At 48.1% G+C, this 21,217-nt stretch overlaps 1 protein-coding gene across 1 annotated transcript in view; it reads left to right on the top strand.

Annotated features, from left to right (window-relative positions):
• Window positions 1-21,217, top strand: part of LOC149342195 (clavesin-2-like) — a 58,327-nt gene that overhangs the window by 27,242 nt on the left and 9,868 nt on the right. Inside the window, exons 2-3 of the mRNA XM_089542124.1 lie at window positions 13,605-13,891; window positions 20,075-20,234. Of these exons, the coding sequence (XP_089398250.1) occupies window positions 13,636-13,891; window positions 20,075-20,234 (416 nt within the window). The 5' untranslated portion in view covers window positions 13,605-13,635. The remainder of the gene's footprint in view (window positions 1-13,604; window positions 13,892-20,074; window positions 20,235-21,217) is intronic.

Raw genomic sequence — 21,217 nt, 5'->3', positions numbered from 1 at the left:
ATTTATAGTAGCCGAGGCATCGCGAGAAAATGAATGGGTATGTAGCTCGTTCGTGCTCCTATAGCTGTTGTATAGAGACAGCTAGCTGCATGCGGTCGAGAGGAAGGGGGTGGAGGGGTGCTTCCGCGGCCAGCGAAAGTCGTTGCCGACTTTCGCATGGTGCCTCCTTTTGATGCGGCTCTTCATGCACTGACCACAGACAGCCTATGCACGGCAGCAATGAGTGCCGATAATTGCGGGTTCCGCTTCCGCGCATGCGCTTATATCGGGGATACGTGAGGTGCGGGAACAGTACAGTGCGCCTTTCCATATTCGCGCGCGCTCGCAGCGATCACCGGTTTTGTGTACGTTTAGCGCGGGCCGATTATTTGGCCACCCCCGGTAGGTAACAGCGGGGTCATGTAGACGAGCGGGGCGGGACCGGCGTATGAATTGAGGAAAGCGGCCTGCTTCACGCACATAGACATACGCACAGCTGTCTAGAGTGATCTTAGGACACGCTCCTGCATGCGTTGGTGGCATATATCGCTGTTTTTCTAGGCTGAATTTAGCTTTCAAGAAGCGTGGCTGGGCGTTTTGGTGCCCATTTATTAGACAAAAAACAAACTGTGGGAAAAACAAATTGTGCATTAGAAAAGGACAACACAAGGACGGCACAAGAAGAGTCGTCCTTATGCTGTCTTCTAATTGTGCATGTGTTCCTTCTCCCATAGTTTCTTTTTTATTATTATTATTTACAGTGTTGTTGAAATTGGTTGAAAATTGGTTTGCTGGTAAAGAAAATGGCGCAGTATCTGTCTCACATACATCAGTGGACACCTGAACCTCGCCGTAAGGGAAGCGATAAAGGAGGAACTGAGAGAATAAAGGAAGGGGTGCCGCAGTGGAGGGCTCGAGAATAATTTCTACCACCTGGAGGCGGTGGTGGTGAAAACGTTTATTGCAAATTATGTAAATCGGGGGGGGGGGGGGGGGGGGGCGACGCCCCCTACATGGCACTTGGATGCCCCCTCAATGTGAGGAGGCACCCTGACAACGCGAAGGATAGCCCCTGGAGCGCGATCCTTCTGTGAGCGCTGGAGATGATCCGGCGCTGGTGTTCAGCGGACGAGCGGGTCAGAAGTGACTCCAGTAAGACTTCGCCACGGTTGGTGACGGGGGATGACGGAAGGTGGGGCATGTGAGGAGGGTGTGTAAAAAGTATCCTGGTTTGCCGCAAAGTTTGCATGATGACGGGAATTGTCTGGGTATCGGGTATGCAGCAGTATTGGGTATGGGGCAGTCCGGGTTTGCAGTTGTCGCCAATGTGCAGCCTGCACTATGGTGAGGGATGTAGCTGGCGGTGCATATTCCCTTCGTTTGTCCCGGTAGTACGAGATAATATCACGGAAGGAGAGCAGGCGCTCCAAGGCCCGTAGAGGGGGCTCGACTCCTGCCCAGAATGTGAGATCTTTGACTGTGCACTGACATCGCACAGCACACGGGCGCCCTTTGCGTTTCGCTTCCCATTCCTGGCTTCAGCGGCGTCGTACGTCGTCTTTCGTAAGGATATAAGGAAGCTTCCAAATTCATCCCCATAAATGTGGCTCCCAAAACCTACTCAAAAAACCATCATATGGTAGACGATCGGTTATGCCCCATTAACCACCTGCAGCCTAAAGGAAGCAGCTGTATCGATCGCGTCTTCCACAATAGAGTGTTAACCCGTTCAGGCGCCGGTGGCCATTTCGGTTCAAAACAGTTATTTGTTTGCTTAATCTGTCCATTCAGTCCTCAAGAATGTAGTTAGTCATTTTCCAAACGCAAAACAACAACGGCTGATATTTATAAGCGTGTGCAAAAATTCGTGTAAAATGTCAGAATGGAAGCTGTAACATCGGTACGCTAAAGGAAATAAACACCAGTCGTGGAGTGAACATCATTAGACAGTGTAACGGTCGGGGATCTCCGCGTGTGCCGAGCGGCATTACCAGTAGCGACCCGCATTCAAGAGTCCTCGACCGCCGCGCCGCTAGAAACGGGTAGATCAGTTTTCGCGTTTTGGAGTGCTCGTATTTAGTGGCCTGAATCAGTGTCGGTCCACTGGCAGTGTAACCTAAAAGAAGTACTTTGTCGTCTTGTGCACCAGGCACGCGGAGCTACGCAAGTTACTAATTATATTTGCAGACGAACTCAGCAACACCATAGACACGTGTTCAAAAGTGAGCGACTGCATCGCCGCCGCTTCGTTCGCCAATGGCGGGGAGAAGCGCCCAATGAGTAACCCTGACCGCGCGCTACACTGCGTCTTCTAGTACACAGCGCTCGAGGAATCGTTCAATAACCTTCTGTTTCAAAGACGTACATGGCGCTAGAAATAAGAAAGAACTAATATTTTTATTGGTGGCGACACCTATGTGAACGAAAATGCGGAGGACGTTCTACCAAGCTCACTGTTCTGTCAGGTAATATTTACTGCGCTCGACATTAAAGAGCACTTATTCGCGAAATAAAGGGTGCTATAAATTCGCCTGAAACGACGAAATCACTACTAAATGCGGCACTCTCGGAAAAAGCTGGAAGTCCGCTATGTGCATAGTCTTGTGTACACAGCACCTTAACGGCTTAACCAGATCAAAGCCTTGGTGTAATCGGGAGGTGCGCAGGATCGCCAGAAAAAGGGCGACTACTTATGCTGCGTATAAGAAATCGCCTTCGTTCAGCTTGAGCCAAAAACTGAAGCTAATAACTAAGGACATGAAACGTGTCTTGAAAATAGAAAAAGATAACTTCTTTGAGTCTTTTCCTTCAAAGATGCAGAGGCGCCCAAAGCAACTTTGGCAACTTATCAAATTGAACGCCAAAGATGCAGTATCAGTTCCACCGCTCGAAGATAACGGCAATTTGATCCATATCGACCATGTAAAAGCAAAACTTTTCGACGAGTACTTTAGCTCTGTGTTTGCTGGTCGCCTTAGCAGCCATGACTATATAACGCGCAGACAACCGATGTGGGCGCAGAACGCATGGAAGACATTGATTTTTATTTGCGAGGAATTCAAACATTGTTAGAAAAATTGAATGCTTCAAAAGCCACGGGGCCAGACGGCTTACCGGCTGCATTACTTTCTTCGTGCGCAGGCCCGGTATCAAAATACTTGTTTGTTATTTTCACAAAATCGCTTCAAGAAAGTGCTTTGCCAGATGACTGGAAATTTGCTCACGTCGTGCCCGTGCACAAGTCGGGGCCCGGCAGTATCGTTTCAAATTACCGTCCAATCTCGCTAACGAGTATTAGCTGTAAGGTGCTTGAGCATATCTTCTTTACTAACATAATAAATCATTTGAACGCTTTTTCGTTACTATCCCCTCAGCAACATGGTTTCCGTAGTGGATTTTCTTGTGTCACGCAATTGAGCGAATTTACATATGATCTGGCTGGTGCCTTGGACGACGGATTCACTATTGACTGTTTATATTTGGATTTCAGAAAAGCCTTCGACTTAGTCCCCCATTCTTTACTGCTTGAAAAACTATCGTGGTACAACATAAATTGTTCAGTTATTGCCTGGATTAAAGAATATTTACATTTGAGACGTCAGATAGTAGTGTTAAATGGAGCGCAGTCTGATCAGGCAGACGTATCGTCTGGTGTACCTCAGGGGTCGGTTCTGGGGCCACTCCTATTTTTAATCTATATGAATGACATATGTTGTGGTATTTCTTCAAAAATGCGTCTGTTTGCAGACGACTGCGTTCTATACAGGGTCATCCATACTTCCAACGATTGCAGTGCCCTACAGAATGATTTTTCCTTGATTACTAACTGGTGCAATACTTGGCGCATGGATATTAACGTGAAAAAATCTGTGTACATGTGTTTTACAGGAAAATAAATCTCATGACTTTTCATACAGTATTAACGCGGAAACATTGTCAAAAGTGTTGAAACATAAATATCTTGGTATTTTCTTTACTGCAAATTTATCCCGGTGGGACCATATAGATTACATTACTAGTAAGGCTTCCAGAGCGCTGGGTTTTTTTTCGCAGAAATGCGAAGAATTTACCGCCTAATGCCAAAGAGCTCCTGTATAAAACTAACATTAGACCAGTACTTGAATATGCTTGTTGTGTCTGGGACCCTTGGCTGCTGGTAGATATTCACAAGATTGAAAGGATCCAGAACTTGGCCGTGCGATTTGTTAATGCCAACTACTCTAGAAATTTTAGCGTCTCCGCTGCAAAGAATGACCTTGGATGGGAATCACTCCAGCAGCGAAGGAAACTTCTTAGACTAAAATTTCTCCACAGTGTCTTTCACAATAAGACTGGTATTAACAGGGAGCATTATTTGCGACATCCCGATTATGTCTCACCGCGTCTTGATCATGCCTTTAAAATTAAAGAGATCAGGTGTAAAACGAACTTCTTCAAAATGTCCTTCTTCCCCCAAACAATTCGAGAATGGAATAAACTCCCACATGATATTGCTACCATTACCTCCACTGATGTTTTTTTTTTTCCTCACTGCGAAATATGCATTTTAATTAAGCCCTTGTTTCTTCAATGATTGTAAAATTGTTACCTGTCTGCTTGTTTGATTGTAAATTCAGTTGCTTGCCTGTCTTCTTTTTATCTGCATTTCCTGCTTTTTCGACTGTGTTTGAGTCATCTCCCCCCCCCCCCCCACTGTAATGCCTCACGGCGCTGTGGGTACTGTAATAAATAAATAAATAAATAAATAAATAAATAAATAAATAAATAAATAAATAAATAAATAAATAAATAACATCGAACACATAAGTACCCAGTGAACGCTCACAAGGCCGTCATCGTTACACTGAAAAGGTCCCCCACTCCATTCGGTTACCACCAGCACCTTCTTCCATTCCTCCAGTCACCTCACTTTCCCCCTCACCTTGTAGAAAGAATTAAAAGGAAGAGAAGAGAGTAGGAGAGAGAGAAATTGGTCAGTCTGGAAGCCAGACGAAGAGCAGGGTAGAAAACAAGTGCTGTAATAGGCCGGGAGAAGGAGCTGAAACGCGGCTGGCACGAGCTTGGCATCTCTCAGCATGCCCACTACACATCACATTTAGTATCCGCAGCAATATTAGAATTGGATTCATTGTCAGCTCCAACTGGAGGTTTTATCTATGGCTTTGGGGACATCAAGAGAGCTCTAAAATGGGAGGAAGCCTTTTATTCAGTACGACTGCTAAAATTAACGACCTTGGCAATTAATTCTGCCTTTTGACGAGAAAACTGGCAGAAACTGCATTGTACCATCTTACAACTGTGAATGCCACGCAGGGTACGGCTGGTAAACCGAAGTTTCTGAAACCACGGCCGAGCACTACAACCGTTTTTCGTGAGGCATGCGTTTCTGCGAGAGCTACACACCACGCGGCCATCCCCCCACCTAGACAGTGGACAAGCAAGCACAATGACATACACTCTTTAATTATTCGTGATTACGGGGCGCTAACTTTTGCACATGCGTAACGTAATACACCCAGATCTATTTTCATTCTCTAATTTAATGGTTTTAGTATTCGCGATTAATGATACCAAATATTAATAGCTGACATAATAATTATTAATATTGCTAGTTGAATATCAAGGTATTAGTAAACGCTAGTTGGTTAAATTTTATACGAAAAAAAAATAAAAGATAAATGGTTAAAATAGAAACTTGCATAATGTGAAGTGAAGCGTTAAATATTGAATTTTCGGTGCTGGACATTATTTTGAGCGCGATACCGTTACGGCAGCCGCGTTGATCCGCCGGGCGCGTAATACTCAGAGCAGGATATGGGAAAAAACATGATAGGTGTAACGTTAAGAGACAGAAAGAGAGCAGAGTGGGTCAGGGATCAAACATGGGTTAATGAGATCTTAGTCGAAATCAAGAGAGAGAAATGGGCTTGGGCAGGGCATGTAATGCGAAGGCAAGATAACCGCTGGTCCTTACGGGTATAACGGAGTGGATTGTAAGACAAGACAAGCGTAGCAGGCCGGGGGCGGCAGAAAGTTAGGTGGGCGGATGATATTAAGAAGTTTGCGGGGATACGGTGGCTGCAGGCAAAGTACAGGGTTAATTGGAGAGACATCGGAGGGGCATTTGTCCTGCAGTGGGCTTAGTCAGGCTGATGACGATTACTTCAACGTCTAACTTTGAGCCCTATCACTGAACTCTATTCAAAGCTGCCTTCACACAAATATTTTTTTAGGGGTTTCTTGAGCCGGCCTACAGTTATTTGGCTGAAATTTCTGGCACATATAATTCAAGATTCCTTATTCTTTACCAGCCACCCGGTCAATGAAAGAAGAGAACAATGCTTTGTGCTAAAGGTCACCGCTCAGATTACTACATGATTGGGGGAATTTTGTAGAAAGGACTACTGCTTTAAAAAATTCGGTCCGGGGTATTAACAGTACCATATTTAAGTTTTTAAGAAAAAATATTGTGTGCCCAGCACTATTCATCTCGCTTCAGCACTTTTTGAAGCTGCTGTTTCCAGACGTCTACATGAATGTGGCAAGCAAGCCGCTAAACCCTGCTTGTCCCACCCAGCGGTATACCATTTAGGTAAACTGCTTGCTAGGCGTACATTAAGCCAGCGTGCGAAAAGCTTGGGAAAATGTTATTAATGTTTGCAGGAACAAAGTCGTGGTTACACTGCGCCGAAATGCTTTCAAGTTTCGCCGAGAACAGAACATGTTTTGCTTTCGGCCGCTTGACCATAAGACGTATTTTAGCAGCATTATCCGTGACCAGTGCGCTTTGAAGGGACGATGTGTAGGTTCGCCTGAATTCGCTTTGCCGGTGGCATGGTGCGTTGCGCTGGTAACTGCCAGTAATGTATTGTCTAAAATGTAGAGATGAAACCCATGTATTGTGGATCCATCTATGGACTTCAGGCCCGCTGTATCGGAAGGTATCGATCACCGTAAGGGGCGCACGAAACGCATGCATTATTAGTGGAAAGGGAGGAAAAACGCTGAATTGGGCAATATTCGACATTTCATTACCGGTATAAACGTGTATCAAATTCTTAGATATTTAAAATGGCCTGCCACATGAGCGCTGCAACTCAACTAATGCTCACGATATTTATCCTTCAAAAAAAAAAAAGAGCAAAAAATGCAAAGTGAGGTCTGTCTGCAATCGCGTGTCCATGGGCACCGACACAACCTTTATGTAAGCGCCCAGCATAAATTCAGAAAAGCTTCACGGCTGAAGAAGAGGGGAAGGTGACATCAGCCCGATTTTTGTGTTCGTTCAGTACCCAGCACTTGCTATGCTCAGCGTTGTGAAACTTACTGCGATCCCGCGTGCTCGCGAACTGAGCACCTGGGGCCATGTGGTGACACCCGCGAAATCACTGCAGCGAAACGCACTCCGCTGTCAGACACCGTTTCAACCACCACCGCACCACGCGTCCCGAATCACGCGCAGATATTATACAGCGTGTGCCGGCATGCGGCGCGCATGTATACGTAACGCCGTTTCCTCAAAAGCGCCACGTCTACGCATCACTTGTACGCGCATCAAACCGACGTGCGTGCACTCATGCAAACACGACGCAACCGTTGGGCGAGGGGAAAATATAAAAAGAAACGCGCGCGGTGTGCGACGCTTCCTGGATGAGGATGCACGCACGCAGAGCTGATTTCCTAATGAGTATCTCTGCAAATAGCCGCGAGAATATGATCAAACACGAGAACGCGCAGCCCGCGTGCACGGGACCGTGTCCGCCGAAAATAAGAAGATTTAGCGCGAAATGAAACGACAAAATCGTCATAGTATGTAGTACTCGCGACAACACGGGAAGCGAGCGCTTTCACCAATCCGCTTCACCCGGACGTTTCCTCGCCGAGTGTCCCTCCACATACCAGCAGGAAGAGAGAGTGTATTGGGCGCAGGAGGAGGCGGTACGCCGCTGTGCTGAGCCTGTACTGCACCCGTTCAGTGCGTGGCCCGCGATGTGTTTGTCACGGTGTACACACGGCGTTCGTGAAGTACTCGATCGGCACACCAGGGGGAGCAGCAAGCAGTATACGTGGCAAAATGCAACGGGCATTAAGGCAGCACGCGGAAACGCCGTCATGGAGCGTCCGCATCGTAGAGAGACCTCGCTGGAAGTTCCACTACCGGGAAAGACAAAAGCTGCGCGCTCGCCTCCCTCCGTAACTAACGATTATGCACGGTCGCTTTCACGTGTACGGCCGCGACGACGGGAATGCGCGCTCCCCTGGAGGAGAGCACGAGCTTGCCACGTGTTCGCAGCTGGGCGGCATGCAGGTCAATGTATCTGCCGTGTGGATAATAGAACACGCTGTTGTTGGAAACGGGAAAATTCTGAGTTAGGTCACGATCAGGGAAGAGGAGGTCTTTTGTGTTGGCCCTTGGAGCGATCAGCGCCTCGTTGTGTCGACATCATGTCCACTCAATGGAAACTGTCGCTGTAAGTAAAAGGAAGTAACCGAAGGGCGAGTAACGATTCAGAGAGAAAGGTCGCTTCAGTTTCTCTTGCACGCAACCGTCGGCCAGTGGCCGCCTAGACAGTGATATCATGTTTGCGAATGCCGTGAGTGGAAAGGAACGTCACTGTTGATAAAGACTGTCAGATAGCGGTCTTAAAAATTGTCATCCTATAAAGCTGAAGGTGAAAAGTACCGAAGACCCCTCGCGACCCTTCGCTAAGTGAAACTGTCTGGCAAGACTATGTTAAAAACACGTTCATGAGCCGCACTATCAATGTTCAGGCGCCCGCAGACAGTGTAAAAAGCACGTGACGGGATTCTAGGTGCCACTGAGTATGCAACACCCAAGGCTCATAGATGACAGGCATCAAGTACATGGGGAAGGCGATGAACATCCGGTTGGCTCGTACACCCGCGGTCAGAAGTTAATGGAAGTCAATTATTAAGAAAAAAAATTAATCCTACCGCCGTCTTTATGTGCATCCTGAAAAGGATACATGCAGTCTAATTGTGTCTGGGCGAATGAACAGTACGCCAACGAACCTCAAGCAGCATGCCTTGAACGCAAAAAAAAAAAAAAATCATTTTTTTTTTCGAAGTTGCCCTCTATAAACCTTCGACGGGGAGTATTCATGGCACTCTCACTGAAAAAACTTCAGCTTCGACCGCTGAAGAAGCAAGGCCTGCCTAATGCGCGTTCATTTTGCGTGTGTGTCTAAGTGCGCACCCGTGATTATCTGTACGCTTAGCCACGCTAGAGGCAGAGAGGTCAATGCAGGTTTTTGTGGCCCACTTTATGAACAGCATTACGTATCTGATGTCAGCAGCGTTTACAGAGTCCAGTTCGTCATGCACACGTCATTTTCAATAGGCAAGAAAACACGGCCGTCAATATTACTCTCCCCATCTCCTCCGCGCATTGACCCCGTGCACGCATCCGCGAACCGACCGACGCCACGCAGGGGGACACAGTGTGACAAACCGCGCAAAAACAAACAAAAAAATGCTACGACAGCGCTCCGCGGTGCGCGCGATGAAAAGTGAAAAGCTGTCCGGCTGTCGAGAGCGGAAGGATGCTGAGCACGAACCCGATTAAAAAAAAAAAACGCGCCAACGCATAGACGTCCGAGAAAGCAGGTCGCTGAGCGCATGCAAGAGGAGCTCCAGCGGCCCGAGAGCAATGGCGGCACGAAAGGGGGAGACCCGCGTTGCCTCTTCTTGCACCAGCGGGCGCTGCGCGGATCACTTGCTAGCTTCCTGGAGTCGGTGCAAGAGCGCGTGCGTGTAGTGAGTGCACCGTGGCAGGCCGCGTCATCAGGGTCGAACAAAGCGAAAAACTGACCAGGCCAGCCAGATGGCCCGATTCACGACCGCGTGACCAGTGGAACACTGGCCCTGTGGCCGTCACGGATGTGGCAGGCACTGCGCGCGCTAGAGGATCGCGGTGAATGGGCGGTGGAAAGAGAGAGAGGGCAACACGTGTGTCTGACTAACGATCTTCTACGCAGGTCACAGTCAGTGCCGTGCCACGTCCCTCCACAGCAATCTTGCTCCACTCCAAGATTCCACTGCAATCTTGTGCAGTGTGCACACATTCTCAGTATATCGAGAAACTTAGTTTCACAACAAAAACAGCGCGGCGAGTTACCTCCTCACGGTACCTTTATTATATCACATATAACCGAGATTAAAATAGTCCATTGTAGTTAAGCAAAAAAAATGCATAGTTTTCATGTTTTTACCGGTCACTCCCTTTACTCCTTAGAGGGAAATAACCTTTGGTTTAATTTGAGTTTGATTTCAACTTAAACCATTTAAATTGCAGAGCTAGGCTTGCCGACTTAGCGCATGAATCAGAGACAGCTATTATAGTTTGGTTTAGCCACGCAGCCCTGCATTCTGCCGCTGAACCCTCGGGTTGAGCATTCTTCCACCCTTGTCATAACCTCCTCTTTTCACGGGAGCCACCCCCTGGGCTCTTTCCGTGGCAACCACCTTCCGGTTGCGCACTGCTCCGCTCTCGCCTTGACTTCCCAAGCCACTGATGTCGGATACACCGAACTCTGCACGGAAGCTCCGCCCACATTCAGGACCGCCACACGCGATTCCTCCGGGACAAAAAAAGTAGTCCGTTGCTGAAATTTTTTTTTTCATTAATTAAACAAAAAGAAACTAAGCGCCAGGCGAAATTATAAACTAAAGAATTTTTATGCCGCTGTCTCGTTTGATAAGGTCAGACATTAAAAACTTTTTTGTTTACTGTTCTGGATGAGCCAAGCAATGCAGGGCGCCGCGGACTATAACCCGCTGTTAACTGCTGTATTTTTTTTGTAGTATCCTACTATAGGCCACACGTCGCTTGCCACCCTCCTTTCAATTCCCCCTCGTTCTTGCCCTCTCTCTCCTCTCCTAAAAGTGAAAAGGGGGATTTCACTCTCCCCAGTTACCACCTGCCCACCGCGGAACATGGCGGCCACTGAATTTGATGGCATTAATTTAAGGTTCATTAAGTGAGTTACATTAAAATAATTCACTAAGTAATTAAGGTCTTACGGCTGACGCTGTAGATTCTATACGGTAGAATGCGGGGCTGTATGGTTAATCTAAAGCTACAAATGCTGTCGCTGGAAAACAACAACGCACTGCTACGACGCAAAAAATGTCTTTACTCAGTTGAAATGTGCTTATGTAAACCAGTAGACGAAAAGTTTGTGAAAGGCAATATTGCCGAAAAAAAAGTTTAATTTCATTGCCGCCTTTCCACGCAGCGTGCAATAATATGCGCAGCCAAATACTGAGCGTTCAAATTTCACTATGCCTTGGATGCATGTTTTTATTAGAGGCGCTTTACACAAACCTTTTACGGCACGCGGCCGCCTGCCTACATTTATTTATAACTTTTATTACAAGTATTTGGCCACATCCCTTTTCTTTGGCTGTTGTGTCCGCATACGTTAACAAAGCGTCAGAGCCGCGGCAATTCTGCATGTTCTTCTACGCGCTCGCAAAACACTAGCGGAGATCTCGAGGAAGCATTTAGCTCTCAAGAGCAGCCTATAAAAGCCCTCAAGAGCAGTCATAAAATCTCAGCCCTGACCAGCCATTGTTCTCGAGATTAATCGCGGACAGGCTATTTTAACCCACTGAGTGCCAAAAGACGAAACCCTTTGGTCTCTGGACTGACCTAGAGAGCCTAAGTCGCTGCAGTTTGCACTGCGCTACACGAAAATAACGCATTGTCCACAACAGAAGCCGACTTGCGTGCCCCGAACCTGCGTGAAGACCATTTCGCAAGAAAAGGAGCCAAGCAGGTTCGGAAAACATTTGTGATTACCACCGGCTTTTCACCGGGCAAGGGTTCAGGCAGGAAAGGTCTGGGGCGCGGTGGCCGTGCGTAGTGTACGCCCCGGATAGCAGGTTCCGCGTAGGTTCCCCACATCTCGGCGAGCGACTATTTCTGTCGGTCACAGCACGCTAGGGGGCGTTCGAGGAGTCTGCTGGCCCCGAGAAAAGCGACGGAAAACGGAGCAAGCGGAAGGTGGGCCGTTTTATGCGGCTGCATCAAAGAGGGGGTGATAACGGCTGACAATACACTAATGGCCGTCGCTGCCACTGCCCTCTTCCTTATTAGACTGGCTTTCTCACCATTGTTCTTTCCGTTCCAGCACAGGTTCACGCAACTGTGGAGCATTTCTTTTTTCGTCTTGTTCACTTTACGCAATGCGTCATAAACCACCGTGAAAGGCTCGAAAAACGGTGCGAAGGCAAAATATATAATAGCGAAATAACGAAATATATAATAGAAGCTTCGCAATACAGGCAGCTGCGAGAATACACAGCACAACACGAATCCGACTGGCCTAGTCACTTCCATTATTCCCGGCCCACCGATCACATCGCAGTGCGCATCCATCGTAGTGTCGCCTCCTTTCTGCACTGGCTGTGAACTCCCGAGTGACGAACGCTAATATTGGCTGTAATAATCTGCGATGATTTTCATAGCGATTTCTGTACTTAAACAAAACGCAAGACAGACTATTCATGGACAACGTAGTGTGAGCATCGACTCTGCTTCCGCAGATGGCTGGTCAAACTGTGAGCAGCGTAGTCGATCAAGAACCGAAGTGTATGCTAATGAGGCCATATTAAATGCTTACAAGTGCTTCTTATGGTGGTCCTCACCATACGCATCTTCCTGACATATCAGTAGGCAACCGCAGCATACATTCAAGAACGAAGCGGCAGGGGCCCCTCAAAGGAAGCACTCCAGAGAATGGCGTCGACTGATCTTCATGACGCCGCGGTCAATCCGATTATGCCGTTGCTGTTTCCCTTTCATCTGCCACGCCCTGCGGTTTCAAGCTAGCAGCTTCAAAGGGATCGGTCAAGGGGGAGAATCGGTCGACTCCATTGGCTGGAGGGTCTTCTTTGAGAGAATCTGCCGCTTCGTTGTTGAATTGTATCCGCCTATAGCATGAGTGTGTTTTCCTCAATGTGGTTTCTCGAGCCAGCGCCACACTCGGGATTTACAGAAAAGATATCTCTGCCGAGACTTTGAAAGAAAGACTGCAATGGGAGCATTTGGAAATCCGTCGACTTAAGTTGCGACTGAAGTTTTTTCACGCGATTTATCATTGTTCTGTTGGCATTGAAAGAGCGAAGTATATGCTGGCACCTCATTATATATCTGACCGCGTAGACCACAGTTTCAAAGTACGGGAGATTGCCTCAAAAATTGATGTATTTCAATTGTTTTTTTTTTTTCAGAACAATACGCGATTGGAGCAAATTGTCTTCAGACACTGCTTGTATTATGTCTAATGATGTTTTCTTTTCTACCTTATAATAACCATTTCAGTTTCGTGGTTCTGTGAAATGTTTATCTATTTTTGTTTTTCTTTGTTGTGATGCAATTCAGACTTGTTTCCGTGGCTGACACTGCTTATGTTATGTTTGTTTCTTATGTATAACCTCCCCCACTGTAATGCCGCTTGGCGCTGTGGGTAAATAAATAGACATGTAATGGTAAATAAATAGACATGTGGGTAAATAAATAGACATGTAATGGAAGGTTCCGCAGTGACTCTGCTTGTCTCCTGTGCATTCATTTGCTCGCCAATTTCTTCCTGACGCAGGGTCGGCGCCCAGCGCCGAAACACCGCCAGCATGCACAACAATGTGAACGCGGCCGAGTCGGCGGACTTGGCCCGCCGCCGGGCCAAGGACAAGCAGCTGCTCAAGTTCTTCGAGAAGGAGAAGGAGCGCATGCGCAAGCAGCTGGCCCTGGAGGACGAGTACGCGGACCCCATCAAGGAGTTCCTGCAGCCAGAGGAGGAGGAGAACGACGACCTCCGCATGAAGGCCATCGAGGCCCTGAGGGAGTGGGTACTGCAGCAGCCGCACTTCGTCAACTGCAGGACAGGTACTACGTGAACGACACGCGTGCCAGCTCTGAGTGCGCGAGCATACACACACCGTCAACGACCAGCCCGGAACGAATGCAACACGTGTACCGCCTCCGGTTGGAGATTTTTCACGCTGTTCGCATACCGAAAGGCACCGATAGTATAAACACCACAGTGATGACTGTGTAATAGAAATGCTTAATCATGGTGAAGAGAAGCAACAGTGATCGAATGCCAGAGTCAAAACGCCGTTACGATGTGTGTCCAGCCGTGGACACACATCTGCCCGGACCCATGGACGGCAAGTCCAGCATACGCATGGGACTACTACGCGGTAGCGTGGGATATTAGTGTTGTCAAACAGTGCCCGAATTTCTGCTTTAAAAAATTGGCAGTCGCTTAGCTCGGCTATGCTAGGATAAACGTAGCGAAAGCTATGGCATAGCTTGGTTAACCTTGGTTAATGTGAAGTCTCTTGGTCGCATTCCATCGTTCATCACAGGCCGTCTTCAATGCAGCAGGACTCAGGCCTCTCCTCCGGCTGCTGTCGCTGCTGCTAGCGGTCGAGACATCGGGCGTTAAACGTGCCCGTATCGCGGCGGCGTATTCACGGCGTTTAGCCAGTCTTTCGGCACGCTGTTCGTCTGCTTTCTGGGCGATTCGTTTCCTCTTACTCATTCCGATGTCGATTCCAGGCCTCCTTCCGCTTAGCAGACTTCCGCTTAGCAGCCTCATCTGTGGTTGGGGCGCACGCGAGGTGTCCTTTTCAATCCTCCGACATGTTATCAGGCATGCGACACAGCTGGCGAAGCGTGCGCAACGACGAGGCAAGCGGTGTGACGTCATACCAAAGGGCGGTGGCGGCTCCGCGGCAAGGCGCGCGGCCAGCGGCGGCGTGCGCCAGCTGCGGCGGTTGCTGGCAACGGCTCGAGGTCGGTCTCAGTGCATCCTCGGAGCACCGCCGCAGCGAAATCGCAAGTTCGTGGCCAATGTAGCTTTCGCTACAAAACTCCTAAGCAATGCGAGCTTGTCACTGCGTCTCACGTAAAGGCAGGTATTCCTACTGCGTTCCTACTTCTTTATGAGCAACCAGAGCCATGGCATTCTAACACCATGACGAGAACGTCAGGGTATCGAACAAGTCGAATTCCTTTCTTCCGAAAAGTTGTGCACGATCTAAAGAGGGATTCCCTATCACGCCGTGTAGCAAGGCACTTATGGCGTCCCTGAAGCTCGAACTCTCTTGAGGTTGAGCAGACCACCTTTCTTCACCTCCGTGGAGCTCTGGATCTTAAGGGACGCCGAAAGTATATCCCAATATACGGCTCAACAACGAACCCTGTGAGCCGGACACTTTTGACGAAGGCTGTGCTTCTTGCTGTCATGTTCCAAGAGGAAGCCAGTAGACTTGACATTGCACTGAAGAGTCACAAAAGCTTCCACTATAATATGCCGCACGTATTGCCGGCCAACATTCAGTCAAAGAATCTGCTTGCTTCCTCATCGTGTTCTTGTTTTTTTTTTGTTCAAGGAAGCATGGCAGGGATCATGTGGAAGGAGAAATCGGTAGCAGCAAGACGACAGCACTCTTTCTCAAATAGGTGATGTCTACACCATTCTGAAAGGCTACTTCCGCGTAGCTCAAGCTAGAAGTGTTGTTGGCTTTCGAAAGAGCACGCTTCAGGCGAAACGATTTTGTTACGCGATGGGCATAGTACCAGTAGTAACATTGCGTGCGTCTGCAGGTTCAGATGGTCCACATCCTCACGATCATCCGCCGGTTCGTCACGCGAAGCGTTTCGCAATGCAGCAGCAGCATCTTCCCAGCGGAGGTCATTGCCCCGATTTCCCCGGCTGCTATGCAGGCCGTTCGGAGGCTGCACTCTTGCTTTCAAGTGGAACTAATTTTGATCCGTTTCCGCTGCTGCGCTAGCCGGAAGAGAAAACGCGCGCACTTCCGTACATTTAAATGTTGCAGCCTGACATGATGCTTTCCTCTCAACTTGCAAATTCGAATTGCTGCATTATATAAGCAGTATAAACGTTCGGTAATAGCTTTTCTTCCCTTATTTGCAGTCTTTTTCTTCCTTTCCTTTCTTCGTTATTTCTTTCTCGCCCATGCCACCTTTTTCTTCTTGTCTAAGTATATTTCCTTCGTTTTTCATTCCTTTTATTTGTATCTCGTTTTCCGACACGCTCTTGTGTACAGGATAATCGCGGCGTGCAGCTATATGACGTCATTTCCTGTAGTCTTCACCGGCTATATGCATCCTTGCGTTCCAGTTTAAAATGAAGCGCCATCAACTCTGACCCCATTCGTCCCTTTTCTCTCGCTCGTTAACCTTTCAGCCACAGCATCTTTGGTTGCACAACTGTGCCGCTGTAACACAAGCAAGCCCCGCTCGAGCAGCTGTCACTCCGTTACGGCTCGCGGGGTAAGCCCAAGGCGCCACCCGGTTTTCTTCCGTCGGGGACTTTCTCAACCTCTGTGGAAAGAGGCTACACAGGCGCGGAAGTTGCCGCCGTACTTCCGGCAGTCACGTGGCACGGGAAATGGTTTTGTTTTCGTTTGCGCCGCACGAAGATCTCCGAACTCGAAGCGTGAAACGCTCACTGCATGCGTTGGCGAGACGTGCGCCAAGACCCACATACTGTGCCGCGGCGCTCCTCAGAGGAAATGAACACGCGTTGAGACGTGAATGCATTTTGATGCCAGCAGTGTTATGCAGTGTGCGACAACAGCATAACCCGCTTGTAGTTAGGCAATGGTCACAGTCATTATAACGATTCATAACTAGGTTAGTACAAGGCAGTAGGCCGCAATTAATAATAACAGCTTATAAATACGTCATTTAGCATTTGTTCTTGTTTGTTTCTCCTCCACATGATCCGTTTAGCCCCCCCCCCCCCCCCCCCCCCCCCCTCTGTCCTCATATTTTTTGTCACCTTCAATCTAAAGCATGTGATTAGGTTGCGCATAGCTGGTTAACTATAATTTATTCGCAGTCACACGCAGCAACAATTTCCTTTTGGGCCACATACGAGTATTGAGCTTGGAAATTGCCGTCCTTGATGCTCTTGCGGCAGTACCATCAAGTAATGAGAACAAATGACTGCAAGGCTGCTCACAATCAAGGGAAAAGAAAGAGCAAACACTTAGCTACACCAGCAATAATAAACAAGAAAGCTAAGTAACGATTCTTTACATATGTTGGTTTCATTATACTCCTGGCGCTGTAGGTTTGTATTTTTTCGGCCCCCTCTCAGTTCCCAACTTCCCATTGCGTACGCAGTCCTACGATACCGACACACACATACACACACACGCACGAAAAGAAAGAACAGAGCGTATGTTTCTATGTTTGGCCACATGGACTTCTCGGTCGCAACAGCACTGGTTGCGCTAGACAGCCGAGCTGATAAATAAACATCGTAATTCCTATTTCGGTATAGCTTCGCGTTCAAGGTGCGCGGTCGCGTGCGTAGAAAGCAAAATCGAGTCGCTATTTTTTGCAGCGATTCACGGCCTCGCCTCTCCTGAAGCCGCACCTCATCTTAGCGGCAACGAGCTGAAAGGCGCCCAATGGACTCGCATAATTACACGGCTTCAAGGTGCCGCCTATAACCGGACCTTTTACAACGGCCGTACCCTTCCTTTTCCCCAGTCTGCTCTTTGGTGCTGCCCGTGGCGGACCGTAAGCTGCACTCGCGCATACTCGCTTCTAGGGCAGCCAGTCAGTTGTGTACTCATCAGGGTCAAGTGTGCGCCGGCGTGAAATGTGAGGGTCACGGTGGAGGAAGCCTCTGTACCGGACGAAGGCCGCTCACTGGCCACCACCCCGTGCCTCGAATATAGAAATCACGACTAGTTGTACTCGTCGTCGGGATTGCCCTGGAGGCAACCTCGTATACAAAGCTTCCTCATTGCGTGGGTGGATTCGGCTCCTTCTTTACGCACTAAAAACAGAGAAGGCGACACAATGTTCCGTGCAGTACTACTAGATGCGTAAAAATGACCACCGCTCATGAACCACGTCAGACACATAGCTCGCAGAAGTTCAGTTCAATACCCTTGTCACACGGAAGATTGGGGACTAGCCCTATAACTTCTTTCAAGATGTCATATAGGGCTCGGACAGTGGGATCAGTGGTAGACACTGTGGGAAAGTGAAACTATCGACTGCTTTCGGTGAACTCTTTCTGGGCCTATAAAAGCCGCTGTAAAGAAACAACAGAATCTTCCAAATCAGCAGGGAAGCCTTACTTATCGTGGATTTGGAGGGGCAATTTTAGCCAATAGCATTTATTCGCCTCTTCATACTGAAAGATAAAGGCGAACATGGGTTCGTGTTCGTTCTGTTGTCCACGACTGCCATGTAATGTTGGTTACTTCTATGCTGTGAATACTGTTGGTTTACCTCAGTCTGTAGGACATTTGCGATGACGCAGTGGCCGTTCCTCTCACCACCCGGACGCGCGAGAGAGCGCGAATTTGAGGCATATGAAAGATGCTGGTATGTTGCCCGGGAACTAGGGTGTGGGCTGTAGGTCGTGAAAAACTTTTTCCTTTCGATGCTTTTCTGAATTCGTCGAATGCATGATAACGTGCCACGTCTTGGCCGAAAGCAACTAACTACAGTTTTTTGCAAGTAGTGAAAAGAAACTTAGAAGGTACAATAAAAAAAGAGGGCGCACTTTAAGCTCATACTTAGAGGAAGACGCAATAGAGTTATGGGTTAATTCCCATATATACACAAGGTCGTTTTCTAATTTACCGCCATATACATCCCTGGGAGTCGTCATACCCCTCCAGGCGCAGTGGTGCAACGATTAAGCGATGCGCCACTGCCCTGCGATTCCAAGTGCTCCCAGCAGTGGGCCTTGTGCCGTTCAAGAAAGAACTTATTGAAACGTAATGGTAGGTTAAAAGCGTTGGAGAGGTCCATGCCTTAATGATATAGCAGTGCACTGACAATATCTAGTATTGCAGGCACAGGTATAGGGAGTATATCACGCATAACTTGGACACAGGTTCAGGATCGTGAACCTGTGTTCGTTTGAACGCAGGTCCACAATCACGAACTACTTGAACACATTAGGTTGACGCAATCGAGTGAGCCTCTATCCTTTTTTTCTGTTTGAAGTGAATGCGTATTACGCTGCCAGCATCAGGTAAAAATGTTTTGAGCGGTTTGCCGAAGGTGTCTTTTTGTTGCGAAAGCAACACTACGCGAGTCGCCGAGCCATTTCGCATTTAGAGGAGCTGAGGCAAGGCCATACTTCGCATGCGTGAGGAGCAGTGACGTCACACGGCGCACAGCTAGCGCGCCACCGCCGCCGCTGCTCGGGTGACTCAGATGTGCCGCCGCCGCGCTCGCCAGTTGCGCATGCGCAGTAGCGGCGCATAGATAGCGTCAGCGCTCGTCCTGTTTGCTCTTCGTCCTCGTCTTTAGCGCTCTTTATTCATTATGTCACCGAACCAATTAGCCAAGATGTCTCTTCTTTTGGAGTATGTTCTAATGCACGGATTTCTGTGCGCACAAAGCTTAGAAACCCAAGGCAATCTAATAAAGCAAAGCTTCCCTACACAACAGCCCGTATTGCCCAGGGCGTTGAGCTGTGATGACTATGCCATAGTGTCCTTCAGTAACACCACTACTAAAGGACAACATGCTTTCAGAGACTTTGAAATTTAGTTACTGCATGCCCGTTCCGAATTTCTTGAACGTTTTGAGACGTCTGTGTTTGAGTTGCATAGTTTTATGAAGTCTGTTCTTGCCGCATGCGAACTCTTCTAAAGACAGCGATTGTGTTAAAACTTACGGCTTCACTCTGGTAAAACATCATTATTTTTTTTTAGCTCCGCTGTACCATTTGGCTTCTAGTCGTCGAGGTGGCTCGGTGCCTATGGTGCTCGGCTGTTGATCAGAAAACGCGGGCTCAATCCAGGCCGTGGCGGTCGCATTTCGATGGAGGCGAATACTAGGGGCCCGTGTATTGTGCGATGTCAACACACGTTAATTAAAGGACCCCAGGTGGTTGAAATTACCCGTAGTCCTCCACTACAGCGTCCCTCATAGCCTGGGTAGCTTTGGGACGTCAAACCCCTTAAACGAAACCAAGCCATTTTGGCTGCTTCTTTGGGCTTGCTTCGGCTATTCTGCTCATTTTGATTCTTTCTCTTTCGGTGCCTATTGCAGATGACAAATTCCTGCTCAGGTTCTTGCGCGCTCGCAAGTACTGCATGAGCGCTGCCCAAGAGACCCTTGACAAGTACCTGACCGTCAGGACACAGTATCCCATCTTCTTCAAGTGCCCGGACATCTACGATGAGTCGCTGCGTGATCTCTTGTCTAAGGGGTGAGTTCTTCAGAAGCTAGCACTAGCCTGCAGTTACTAGAGCTCACATAATCCTTGGACTAGTGAGCGCTAAGCATCCAGTGTTTCATCAATAGGCGCAGAAACGTACACCCGCAGTCAAAAGTTTGTGGAACGCAATATCAGCGAAAAAAACAAAAAGACAACTTCATCGCCTTCTTTGCATGGAGGCCAGAATAAATGTACACCGGCGCCAAAATCAGAGCGTGCGAATTACGCAGGTCACCATTAAATATCAACGAATGGACGTGAATGCAAATACATTACATTTCTTCCCCAAAGTAGCCTTCCGTAAACTTGTGACGGAGGGCGTATGGGCTGTCAGCAGAAGGTCGCAACAGCCGCGTTGCATGCGGATATCGTAAGTAGGTGTAGATTATCGCCCGATACCTTTCATCGTTCAAAGTTTACGAAGTTATCGTTCACGTGTCCGCAGTATCCAATAGAAAAAAAGCATGGTGGATTGGCGGCGGAAGTGCACGATAGGAATGTGAAGTAGCTGTAGAAGGAAAATTCACTATAACCAAAGGGCAGTACAAATGAACTTTTGAAAACAGGGTGAATTGCAAGGCAGTAATTGTAAGAGCTGAGATGAATTATTTTTTTATAATAAAAATCAGCGACTCCTCGTTTTATGCGCGCGCTCTTACCACGTATTCATCCATCCTATTCTTAGTGAGCTGAAGATTCCGAGTGAATTGCAGCAGCCGCCTGGTAAGTATAATGTAGGCGCGTGGTCTGCCCCTGTAGGATTTGAAGCGCCTGTGAGTTGGAGAATATTCCGACGGATACGTGCTAGTCCGCTTTCTTCACTGTCTCCTAATGCCAAAACGAGCATCTCAAGATCCTTCAAGAAGTGAGGAACCGCATATTTTTTTTTTACGGTTGCCACCATGCAATGCTGTTAGGTGCATAACAGTATTATTGGAGATTGAATTACGTACACTGTTGTCGACATACGCGAT

This window comes from Amblyomma mixtum, chromosome 5 (genome assembly GCF_055824585.1).
Source record: "Amblyomma mixtum isolate Tamu chromosome 5, ASM5582458v1, whole genome shotgun sequence".
Taxonomy (NCBI): domain Eukaryota; kingdom Metazoa; phylum Arthropoda; class Arachnida; order Ixodida; family Ixodidae; genus Amblyomma; species Amblyomma mixtum.
The sequence above is the reverse complement of the archived record's forward strand: the minus strand, read 5'-3'. Positions and strand labels throughout refer to the sequence as shown.